Below are 12,240 nucleotides of genomic sequence, written 5' to 3' on the forward strand. Positions count from 1 at the left end.
AACCGTAGCCGCTGTGTTGGTATTCAAACAAAAACTGTGGCACATGTATGGACTGGTCGCAAAAGGAGTACACCAACAGCAAATGCATTCAGTAGAAAATGTGTTTCTGAAATTGTGGGAAAGTACCGGAATGCCATTAAAAGGATCTGATTCTGAGAGAAAAGCAGGACGTTGTTTGGTCAGAACATGAGGTGGTTTTGCCACCCTTTGGCAAATTCAAGAACTACAGGCAAATATCTGCTGCGCAGAACATGAATGAGATGCACATCAATTTTATTTTGCAGGTTGCATTTGAGAATTGTAAGGAATGCGGTGCCATTTAAGCAAGACCCATAACCTGAAAAAACAAATAGATAAAATAATGAGTCACGCTTTATAAGATTATAGTCGCCAAACAAAAGCACAGAGGCATCAAGAGACTCACTGAAAACATCCAGTCTTCAAAGGAAGAGACTCTGGTGAAGACCGTGGGTTTGAACACTTGGTTGCACATACCAGATGGGCCGTAACTGACAACACCGTGGACTCTCCAGGCTCCATCAGTAAAGCAGTTCAGAGGACCTCCAGAGTCGCCCTGGGACAGATAACAATAAGAACATAGCGTGCAATGACTGTGAGAATGTCTTAACACAGTATTGTTGTTAACAATATGATAGTTGCAGCATGAGGCGAAACCTCCTCTACCTGGCAGCCTGCTATGATCCCATCCCCTCCGGCACACACCATGGTTTCTAGAGCAATGCTGCCCCACCACTCGGGCTGGGAGCAGACCGAGTGCTCCACCACATTGATGGGAGCCACCTGTAGGATGGCAGGGCTACCTCCATCTGATTCAGTGGAGAAAGAATGCAGGAACCTTTTTATTACATCCACATATAGGGTGTGTATATGTGTACATTTAGCACCCAGGTGTACTCACAGTCTACTAATCCCCAGCCGGTGATGTAACAGGTGAAGCCATGAGGCAGTGTCTGGTCCGGGTAGGGGAGATTAGCTATAGCCACGTAACTACTGTCATAGATGGGACCAGCGAGTCTCAAGAGAGCAATGTCATTTCTAAGAAAAAATAACCAAAGATAGAGTTGTATAATTTTAATAGTTGCTTGTTTGCTGAGATTAACATTTCATATTTAAATGAGGCTTAATTGAGAGAGGTGATCTGACATGCTGCCACTTACCCATAACGAAGATCACCATTCCAGCCAGGGTGGACTGTAATTTTTTCCACATGGATGAACTGCTCACTGCCTTCTAACTTATACAGGTCATACTCACCCACCACTACACGGTACTGACTAGCATCTGGGCTGAGAAGGACATGGAAAAAACATAAGTACAGTGCTTACTTACACTCTTTTGTTCAGCCCAGGAGACACCAAGATCGACTTTAAAATATTACAAAATGCACAAAGGAAATGGTGTCATTAAGAATAATCATGGTCAGAGCCCAAACCTGAGGATGCAGTGAGCTGCAGTCATGATGTGGAAGCTATCAACAACAGATCCTCCGCACATGTGGTAGAATGAGCCATCATAGAATTGATCATACTGCACAGAAACCTGTGAAATATTAAAGATATATGAAAATATGGTGGAGATGGAGTTTTTTTTCTAAATCTAGTATTTTAAAACTACAGTACAAAACCTATTTGCATCAAAAGATAGAAAAATAAAAATATCATTAGTGTTCAGAGGATTTACCTGCCATTTCCATGTGTTTGGTTGAGCATTATTGCCGCCTATCACCCTCTCATTGTCAACTTTGTAGTTGAGAGGTTCTTTGGCACAAATCAGCCCTTCAGCACACACATGGACAGATGTGGTAATATAGTTTTAACGTTCAGAAAATATAGGCACAGAAAATTATTTAAGTCAGGTGGGCTTACCAATACAGGACAGAAGAAGCACAAGCCGCATCATGTTGGAGCACTGATGACAAGCTGCAGTTTGCTTTTATACCCATTTGAGATTGGGAAACCGGGCAGATGTTAAGTTACCAGCCAGTATCAATAGTCCATGTGGATCAATTCACATTAAATGTACTGCTATGAAAAGCTGAAAGTTTGAGAAGTGTGAGACTTTGTGTGGCAATCCACCACTGTGTGAAACTCTTACAAATACAGACTTATGTACATTTGCATTTCATTCAACTCAGAAAACTTTAAGGACAAGAGAACTTTATTAATTAATTAATTAATTTATTTATTTTATCATGGTGGGAAAAGAACAGGTGCTGTCTAGTGATGGCAGAGTCGACCAAACCATCTGTGAAAGGTGTGCATTCAAGACAAATATTACAGCAGATAAAAGTCTGAAATGATCGACGGCCAAGGTAAAGAAGAAAATGTTCCGCTGCCTTCTGTCTGTACACTGTACACTCAACACAAAACAGACAAAAGCAGAATATTCAATGAAAAGTTAAATCATAATTCAATAAAAATACACACGTGTATTCATTATAATAAAAAATGTACAGTATAACTACCGTATACAAAAGTGTATACATGAGTTCTTTTTCTTCTGCTTATCTAATTCTCGGTCATAGGGGAATTAGAGCCTATCCCACTTGTTATGGAGCAAAAGGCACAGTACACCCTAAATGGGTCAGTCTATCACAGAGATACAGACGTCCATTAACAGTCACATTCACATCTATGGATCTAACACATTCACACATGTATTTGGACTATGAAGCCAGAGTGCCCACAAGCATGCAACCTCACATGACCTTCTTGCTGTGAGATAACAATGTTGACCATCACGATGTTTTTATTTAAAGATAGAATAAATATATAAATGGCTTCTCCATCTTCAAAGGAAAGATGCCATACAAAGTTAATTGCATCGTTCATGAGGTTCACTGTAAAAATGTTTTTTTCTTTGTTTTAGACTTAAATAAAATACTCTCTCTCTCTCTCTCTCTCTCTCTCTCTCTCTCTCTCTCTCTCACACACACACACACACACACACACACACACACACACACACACACACACACACACGTGTGTGTGTGTGTGTGTGTGTGTATTGAAGCTCCCAGGACCCGAACTTGAAGGACAGACGAGGGGCGAGAGGAATATGAATAAGAATAGTATTTCGTTTTCATAAATGTTGTCATCTTTAATTACTTTTCCCACAGACATGCGCAGTAAGGCAACAAACTGTCAAATCTATGTAATATTTATTTATTTATATATTCGGTAATTTATTGTTTTGTTTTTTTATTGCCTAAAATATCTAAATACTTAACAGGAAGTGGCATTTTTTTTTATGAATGAGCATGGCGTTATGTTTTGCTAAGCAACCGCGTAGAACACCCTGTAAAGGACGGCTAATCGAACTCAGCTTGTTTGCTGCTGATATGAAAATCGGGAAGAAGAAACTCGATTTTTCTGTCATCATTATTTATAAGCTTTGTCTGGCTCTCCAGCGCCTGCTGTCAACCTATCTCAGCTGCTGGCTAGCTAGCTTGTATGCGGAGTGTATGTACCAGTAATGACTCCTGAAATAAGTCTGCTTTAGTGACATTTAGTCAGAACTAGTAAAACGTAACTGCTGAAGGCAATGGGGCTACCGCAGAGCTCGTTACTGTCGGACGGAGGAGCTAATTGTGGATATCATGTCCACGGGGTACGTTAGAAAGTAGTGCAAGGTTACACGTCACGCGGTTTGTTAGTCCCTATAGCTCACTTTTCATACATTTTTTGCTTAGTGACTTGTTAACTGTGCTTTGAACCATAATTGCTGCTTTATCTATCTACGCAGAGCCTGACTGTAATTGACAGGTTATCGTGTAACTGTAGTTACTCGTGAGCTCAGCTTGAATGGTGTCCGCCCATGATGATGTTGAAGATGAGGTGGCATTTGGCACACTTCCAACCCGCGTGCCTTTGTTGGGAAATGGAATAGTTTAACAGTCACTATAGAAACTTTCTTTAGTTATGGCACGTTTCAAAGTTGCATATAACATATTAACCGCGCGAGAAAGCGGGTACCTCGTCTCATTGAGAAGTCCCAAATTTTGGACACTGCAATATCTTAGGTTGACACACGGGGGGCGATAATATCACTGTGCTGTTTGTCAGTCAAACCAAATGTCAAGTTTTCTGTTCTGTGTTTTAAATTATTATTAATATTTTTAATTATTTAAGTAATTTTCTTTTATTCTCAGGTTCAAGAGGACTCTCCTGCTCTGAAGGCTGGTCTGGAGCCTTTCTTTGACTTCATTCTCTCTATAGGAAACGCCCGACTTGTGAGTAGACTCCTGTGTCACTACACTCCTGGTTAAAATGAGTAACTAGGTGTCAAATATTGACTTCTTCTATCTTTATGACATTTCAGGTATGAATTGTAATTGAAAATGACGAGTTGAGGACAAAATGAAAATGCCAAAAAAGCCCTGCAACGTAGCTGTGAATGTGGCATATATTCAATTGTATTTGAAAGTATGCTAAAAACTAAAACATTTTTAAATTCTAAACTTATTTTAAAAGGCGTTATGAAGCTGAATAACATATTTATAGATCTCAATCAACTTAATAGGACAAAAGCAAGTTGTAGTCTGTTTTGAAACCATCTTCAAGACCCATTTTTCTGTATATAAAGCAAAGTACTCGGCAGGTAGGACACAGCAGGCAAACACCGATTTCCATAATTTTGAGGTACTGCCTTTATGAGATAATCCAGTGTTTTTCAGTGCTTTATTAATAACCTCATTTGGAAGAGTGGCAGTAATTACATTTCATGTTCTTTTTCATGAAAGAAAACGCATCTGCACAGTTGCAGCTGGAGTAGCCCTTTTTCTGAATTTCTACGAACATTATTGCTAAGGATTGTCTTATTGCATTGGAGTCACACTGGGTTAAATATGTACACTTGGGTTTTAAGGGGTATTTATTATTTTCTTCTTTTTTTTGGGTTGTATGGAAGCCCCAAACGCAATTTCATTGTTCTTGACAATGACAATAAATAAATAAATACTAAATACTAAATACTTTTCCTTTTGTTTCTCCAGAATAAGGAAAACGACCTGCTGAAGGATCTTCTGAAGGCAAATGTGGAAAAAGCAGTCAAACTTGAAGTGTATAACTCCAAAACCCAGCGTGTGAGGGAGCTGGAGGTGACACCCAGTAACATGTGGGGCGGTCAGGGTTTGCTGGGGGCTAGTGTCCGCTTCTGCAGCTTTGAAGGAGCCAATGAGAATGTGTGGCATGTCTTGGTAAGTTAAATCTACCTGTCTTCGCTCAGGTTGCACCCTTTGCTGGTTACTGTAGGTTAAAGGCCTTTGCACACCGAATGTATGCGGAAAAATGGCTAAAATTCTGATTTTAGCCATTTTTTCTAAAAAAAAAAAGCCTGTTTTGGATCCAAACCTGCCGTATAACAGATAAACACAACAAAAGTCTTGCTTTGTGTGAAAAAATGAAGTTGAAAGAAATGATGAGATGATTCTGATGTTTCTAAACAAAAAAAAGAAGAAAGTGAGAATCCGGGTTCATCCAATTCTCAGGCGAGGACAGCAGCAGGGAAAATTTCTTGGTTTGATCCAGGAGTTGAAGCTGTATCTCGACTGCTTTCTCTTTTTGGCAAAATTGCAACCACATCTGAGGACGTACAGAAATAATTTTAGAGAGCTGATTTAGCCGGAGCAGTGTCTGGCTGTCTGTCTGAGGTAAAATAGTATTATTTTTACTATTTCCATATCATTGCACATTCAGTACTGGTGCATACGCTGAGCAATGAGCACACTTGTTGCCAAATGTAGTGGTCTGATTGGTCAGATCTGTTTATTCCTATGTGGAAAAATATGAAAAATCGAGCTTGATCCGAACTATAAAAAAAATAAATCCTGCAAATTTGAATTGAACAGTTGCCTTAAGAATAAGTGAGTCTGAAAAATCATTGCATTCTGTGTTCAAAGGCCTTAAAATCGCAAATGTTAATAATTTTGGTAGATTTTAGAATTTTTAAAAAAACTTTTAGGAAGTGGAACCAAATTCTCCCGCCGCTCTCGCAGGCCTGGATGCATACAATGACTTCATAGTTGGAGCTGACCAAGTGTTACAAGATGTAAGATTTCTTGTCTTTTGACTTTTATTCCAAATAAGAAATAATTGTTTTAACTAGCAGACATTATTAAAAGAAATAACAAAAACGTTATTTTTGTGTGAAACGTCTGCAGTCCGAGGATTTCTTTTCTTTGATTGAAGCCAACGAGGGGAAACCTTTGAAGCTTTTGGTGTACAACACTAAGACGGATCAGTGCCGAGAGGTAGTGGTGACTCCTAACGGAGCGTGGGGAGGCGAGGGAAGGTTGGCATTGATTTTTTTTTATCTTTATTTAAATCAAAGCATGTAGATAAATATTGCCATGTCAACACCCGTGGGTTTTTTTCCCTATTTTTTAGCTTAGGCTGTGGGATCGGCTATGGATACTTGCACAGAATTCCAACTCGTCCAGTTCAGCCTAACGCCCAGAATAAAAATGTTCTTCAACCAGTGCTCACTGGCAGCAGTGAAGAGGTAGCTGCAACTGAGCACACTGAGGTGAAGGTTGTTGTATCTTATTCTTGCTTATTTATTAAGCTGTGCAGGATGTAATGGCATCTATTGGTAGCAAGGGATCATGTTGAGAAGTACAAAAAGAATAATCTTTTTTATGGCTTAAAATGAGACCTACATATCTACTACAGGAGGGATTCACCTTCTACACTAGCTCAGTTTTTTTTCAGTCGGGGGTGACGACCTAGTATTCACTTACATTTTTAGAAGCGGAAGGTGAGGCCAGGTGTATTGACTTTGTTGTAATCTGCAACCTCACCACTAGATGCCACTGTATCCCACAAACTGCTCCTTTAACTGTAACTTGCTAGAGGTATTTGTGACCTCCAGTTTTCTCTCCTTAGGTGCCTTCTACCGATGAATGTAGCCCATCTACCGAAGCAGCACTGAATCAAAATGAGAAAAGCATGCAAGATCAGTCTTTAATCTCACCCACTCAGCAGCCACCAGACCGAGGTAACAGGATCACTTCAGGACATTTTCATCCATTTGACACATTATGCATTTTCACACGGAATAATGGGCATTTGCTTTGTACTTATTTCAGATGCTTTCACCATACTCGATGCACCGACTTCAGATTTATCAGCCACTGTTTCCACTAACGAGGAAGGCAGCAGCTCCATGTTTGCTAATTATGGAGATGACTCAGGTGATCAGAGTAGCTTGGGTAAGTACTTCATACGTGATTAAATTGTGTGGCTAAATAGAGCAATTACGTGTTTATGATGGCATCCCGATTGAGAAGAAAAATAAGCACGATTAAAACCAGCTATTGTTGATACGCCTCTCAGTTAAGGAGTCATTTAATGCAGTGGTTTTGTATTAGTCTATTTTACTGCAGAATAAAACTACTCCAGCCAAATGTGTTAAGTGTTTTTTCACAGATATATGTTTTACAGCAGGTAAAGTGGTCTATACTGAACACTTCATTAGGTAATGGATTGGACCCCATTTTACCTTGAGAACATTTTTAATTCTTCATGGCAGAGATTCAACAAGGAGATGGAAACATTTGTCAGAGGTTTTGGTCCATATTGAGATGACAGCGTCACACAGTTGTTGCAGAGTTGTGAAGTCCCTTCGACTAAGATCTGGTGACTGGGGAGGCCATTTCAGTAAAATAAACTTATTGTCATGTTCAAGAAGGGAGTTTAAGATGACTGGAATGGCGCGTTATTGTCTCAGAAGCAGCCATCAGAAGGCGGGGTACTGTACTGATACTAACGAGCCCAAAGCGTGCCAAGAAATTTCCCCCACCGTCACAACACCACCACCACCAGCAGCATGAACAAGGCAAAATGGATCCAAGCTTTCATGTTGTTTGCCCCAGATTCTGACCCAACCAGCCGAATGTCACAGCAGAAGTGGAAACTCATCAGACCAGACAATATTTTTCAAAACCTCTATTGTACAGTTTTGATGAGCCTGTGTGAATTGTAGGTTCAGTTTCCCATTCTTAGCTGACAAGAGTGGCCTTCGAAGTTTGACACGTTGTACGTTCACAGATGCTCTTCTGCATACGATGGTTGTAACAAGTTATTTGAGTTGCTGTTGCCTTCCTGTCACCATGAAGCACTTTAAATATTCTCATCTGGCATCAACAAGGCATTTTCAGCCAGAGAAGTGATGCTCACTGGGTATTTTCCCTTTTACAGAGAGTCATTTAAATCACCTTTCTTCTTCATTCTGATGCAGAGCTTGAACTTGAGCATATTGACCATGTCTATGGGTCTACATGCACTGATTTCCATGTGCCATGTGATATCAGTTATCAAGAACTCAGTTAGCATTTTAAACAGTAGGTGCAGGTCAGTCCTTTCCATCAGTGGTCACGGTCTGAAATGCAGCAGTCTGAGCTTTGGTTATGTAATCTATTGAAGTACAAAAGTCATAAAAGGATGCTCAGGAGATTTGATCTTAATTATTGTTAAATATCTCCTTACAGACCAAGGAAGTTGAGCAATTTCCCATGGTTTCACCATCCATAACCTTAACAATATTGTATTATTCTTTCTTTTTTTTTATTATTAGATTATTCATCTTTTGACCAAAGACCTTCATTTCCAGAGAAGCAAGGAGAACCAGACATCCAGGAACCTGAGCAGAAGCTCGGTATAGACCTGACTGCCAGCACTTCTCCTATCAGAGAGACTGCTGAAGACATGGCTGGCCTCAAAATTACCACCGAAAACCCGAGTATCACAACAATCCCCAAGGTACCAGATGCTAACTCTGAGCCCTTAAGCTCAGTTGAGGTTGTGAGCGAAGAGATGTTTGAGCCTGCTGGGCCAGGCAGTTAGCTGACTTTCATAAAGAATATTCAAGAGCACACCATGTTACAGAAAAGCTGCCGTTAATGATTGTAAGCTGTTATCACTGGGGCTGTTTTTTTTGTTTGTTTTTGTAAAAGAATTGCATTTGCATACCAGTGCCACTGCTGCATGCTAAATTGCACATTTATGTTGACTTGAAATTCTAGGAATGCATACAGTTAATACACATGAATGTATTCTGTAGTTTAGGCGTACTGTATGTTTCAACATCAAACAAGATGAAGCCTTAGTTAAGATGTCATGCTGCTTAAAACCATCCTGGTGTGCACATTAAAAGCCCAAGGTAAAAAAATAATAATTACCCTTACCTTGTTGCTCTTACCATAACCACTGTAACACAGTACACACACTGTAGATTAATGATGTTTGACTTAAGTGTCACACCTGGACTTCTTTTCCCTTTTTTAAAAAAGAGGTTTTAATTAAAGTTTGTTTTTACTTTCTCGTGGTTACTCATACAGAAGGATTTAATCGCAGGCGTTTCCTATTTAAGCCTTTTTGCCTTTAATCTTGGTCAAAATCTTCTGTCTAATGTGAATGAGTGGGCCGTGTGTGACGCAGCTCTCTGATTGTTTTCTGTTTCTTCTCTTTTAATCGATTTTAGTTAGATCATGTCTCTGATTTGTATGGAAGAATTGAAAATATACAGCTATTTATAAATATATGTTCAAGATGAACCTCCATGAGTCTGTTTTGGTTTCTGTTCTTTCTTTTTTTGGGCGGGGAGGTCCATGCTGTTGTTAAATCAAAATGTCATTAGACATATTTCCTGTGTCTAATATGAGTCATGTCCACCCAGCGGAGTTCATATTTTGAGGCAGCAGATGTCAGCAAACACCTCACGATACTTCTCCACTGAGCTGGCGCCAGTTTATCTCCCCTTGCAGCTCCTAAAATTCTGTCCAATCAGATTGCACATTTTCATATATTCAATGAGTCATAAGATGTTTCTGAACTTTTATTTTAATAAATCACATCTCATTCTTAAAATTATGCAGGAATTATTTATATTTGTTGTTTGATCCGGCTGCTTTCCTCTTCCTATTGACTTTGGATAATCCAGTCTTGCCATGAACAAATACTTGGTCAGTTTCAGGAACCTATTTAGCTGGAAAAGAAATAGTTTGAGGTTTCAGATATTAAACAATAGAAATTTACTGATGGGAACTTGAATGGTTATGTAGTCCATTATTTACATTTCTTTAAACTGATCCTATATCCAGCAATCCGTGTGTGATCATACGTGGGCTCCAGAAGCTATTGATCAGAAAACAAAGCACAATTTATTTTCATCACTTTTTATTGCTAGATCAGGACAACCAAATATTCTTTGGAAGTATGCCAAAAGAAAAAATGTAAATAAATAAGCATTAGGGGGAAGCTACAGTAGCAGACAGGGAATATGCCTCAATTATTTACCAGGGCACTCCAATCCTCCGCTGAAGAGGGGGATGGGCATGAAGGGAAAGAAAAGACTGTGCGTGGGGGGAAGAAAGACGAGAAGGAGATGGATTTGTCTTTTTTTTTTTTTTTCTCCCCAGAATGAGAGCTGGAATGGCGTTCCTAAGGAAGCTTTCCTCTGGCACACCTGTGAATCTGTTGTATTTCTTATATAAATAGGAATTAACTTGGTGGCTTTGGGTCCACTCGCTGTTGGAGATTTAATAGCAGCAATGTGGACATCTCCCAGAAATGTCAGGCTTGTCAAATCAGCACGTTTTAAGTGCAGGGTTGGATGGTGTTTGCGGGTGTCCATTGTAAGTCTCACTCAGGAGGGGGAGATATGCTATTTCTTCTCTTCTATGTGAGGTTAGATGAAGCAGCCCAAGGCAAAAGCTAGCAGCTGCATGCCAGGAGGAGTGTAAGGAGGTGCCACCTCTGGAGGAACATGCCTTGCCTTCCTTTTTTCCTTTTTTTTTTTTTTTTTTTTTTCTCCCTGAGACTGTTTCAAAGGACGCTGTGACGCAGCTGAACCCACACGTCAGCTTAACTTTATCTCAACCCCTAAGAGGCTCGGCTCACAGGCACCAGCATAGTGCCCGTTGCCTCAGCCTATCGTTGCAGCATGACAAATTGTGAAACAGAATAACTACAGGGAAGGATGGATGGAAGGAAAGGATGAAAAAGGTATAAATACAAGGGGGAAGAGAGTGAACATACAATTGGTGCATGCACGTTAGTCACACGTCTCCACATAATGCTGTTCCTGTGGCTCGGTTAATGTGCGGCGCTGTCACATGAAGTAGGTCAGATTTGGATGTGTGGATGTTCAAGGGATATAAAATAAAGTGTTATAGTGACTTCTTAATGTAAAAAATAAAGATTAAATACTAAAAACTGCTGCTTTTCTGTTCACGTGTGGTCACAAATCCACACCACGAACACGCTCGTCAACTTCTATTTTCTGCTTTCAGCACCTTCCCACCCTAATCACAAATATTTTGTCGGGATGGAGACTATATTTGGAAGTGCTGCGAGGTGTATTTGCATACATGCATCACGCGGTGTTCTTCACAGTGTGTTCTCTCAGAGCCTGGGAATAATCCTGGAAAGTGCCTGTGTGTCAGACCACCAATGTACAGGCTGTAATTACATTCATTCATGCAAGGGGACTGTCACTCTGAGGGGTTTGAATTCATTAGGAAGTTGTTTCCACCTCTTGCCGTCATTATCAACTGGCTTTATGCTTCTAATTGAGCAGGAGATTAGAATTGCTTCCAGTAAACATTACCGTAGATTTGCTTGTAAATTGTTGTTCCACACATACTTTAGCCCTTTGGACTGAAAGCAATCTTCTATAAACAAGTGGGTTATATTTCTTTAGTCTGCACTGTGTATATACCAGTCTTTGATGTGTACTGTAGAAAACTGACTAAGAGGCAATACTTTTTGGGGAGAAGTGGAAAGTAGTTTGGTTAAATCAAGGTACAATAACTACATGCAGAAGAAAATCCAGTATACTGCCCCAGTTAGGTGTCATGTCACACCAAATCTCCTTTAATGCACTTTGGAATTGATTTTTCAAATCCCTGGAATTTTACTAGAAGGGTTAAACACCTTTCTTCTACACAATCCCCTCATTATATGCTGGTGATGGAAAATGCCATCTATCACATTGGTCCAAACTCTCTTAAAGGTGTTTAATTGCGGGGCTACAAAAGCCGTACCATATTAGCCGCACCATTTGCATTCTGATCGAACCATTCAGTCAACCCATTGAAGAGACCACTCCCCTCAGGGCAGAAATGCTTCATCACTGGGTAAACATGATCAATTATAACAACTTCAAACTGATTCACAGTGGCTCTTTCCTTCAAGGAAACAAGACATCCATATACGCTAA

General features: G+C 39.9%; 2 protein-coding genes across 5 annotated transcripts; one reads left to right on the top strand and one right to left on the bottom strand.

Moving 5' to 3' along the window:
• Nucleotides 1–245: 245 nt before the first annotated feature.
• LOC146662280 (elastase-1-like) lies at nucleotides 246–1,920 on the bottom strand. Its single transcript, XM_085417791.1, has 8 exons — nucleotides 1,887–1,920; nucleotides 1,702–1,796; nucleotides 1,454–1,560; nucleotides 1,179–1,307; nucleotides 920–1,056; nucleotides 685–827; nucleotides 425–574; nucleotides 246–337 (listed from the first exon to the last, which is right to left on the bottom strand). Exons 1-8 carry the CDS (start codon nucleotides 1,918–1,920, stop codon nucleotides 320–322), a joined length of 813 nt encoding a protein of 270 aa, XP_085273917.1. The 3' UTR covers nucleotides 246–319.
• A 1,495-nt stretch (nucleotides 1,921–3,415) lies between these two features.
• On the top strand, nucleotides 3,416–9,580 carry LOC146662281 (Golgi reassembly-stacking protein 1-like). 4 transcript variants are annotated; one of them, XM_085418812.1, is made up of 9 exons: nucleotides 3,416–3,630; nucleotides 4,172–4,252; nucleotides 5,015–5,218; nucleotides 5,983–6,069; nucleotides 6,182–6,312; nucleotides 6,408–6,552; nucleotides 6,906–7,017; nucleotides 7,109–7,231; nucleotides 8,596–9,580. In XM_085418812.1, the coding sequence occupies exons 1-9, from the start codon at nucleotides 3,565–3,567 to the stop codon at nucleotides 8,862–8,864; spliced, it is 1,218 nt and encodes a 405-aa protein (XP_085274938.1). In that variant the 5' UTR covers nucleotides 3,416–3,564; the 3' UTR covers nucleotides 8,865–9,580. The 4 variants fall into 4 exon arrangements, with proteins under 4 accessions (XP_085274938.1, XP_085274941.1, XP_085274939.1 ...); XM_085418815.1 differs by having other exon boundaries at nucleotides 8,632–9,580; XM_085418813.1 differs by having other exon boundaries at nucleotides 6,408–6,546.
• Nucleotides 9,581–12,240: the final 2,660 nt, after the last annotated feature.

Source organism: Rhamphochromis longiceps, linkage group LG9 (assembly GCF_057381845.1).
Source record: "Rhamphochromis longiceps isolate RC_006_pf linkage group LG9, R_longiceps_female_GT1.1, whole genome shotgun sequence".
NCBI lineage: Eukaryota > Metazoa > Chordata > Actinopteri > Cichliformes > Cichlidae > Rhamphochromis > Rhamphochromis longiceps.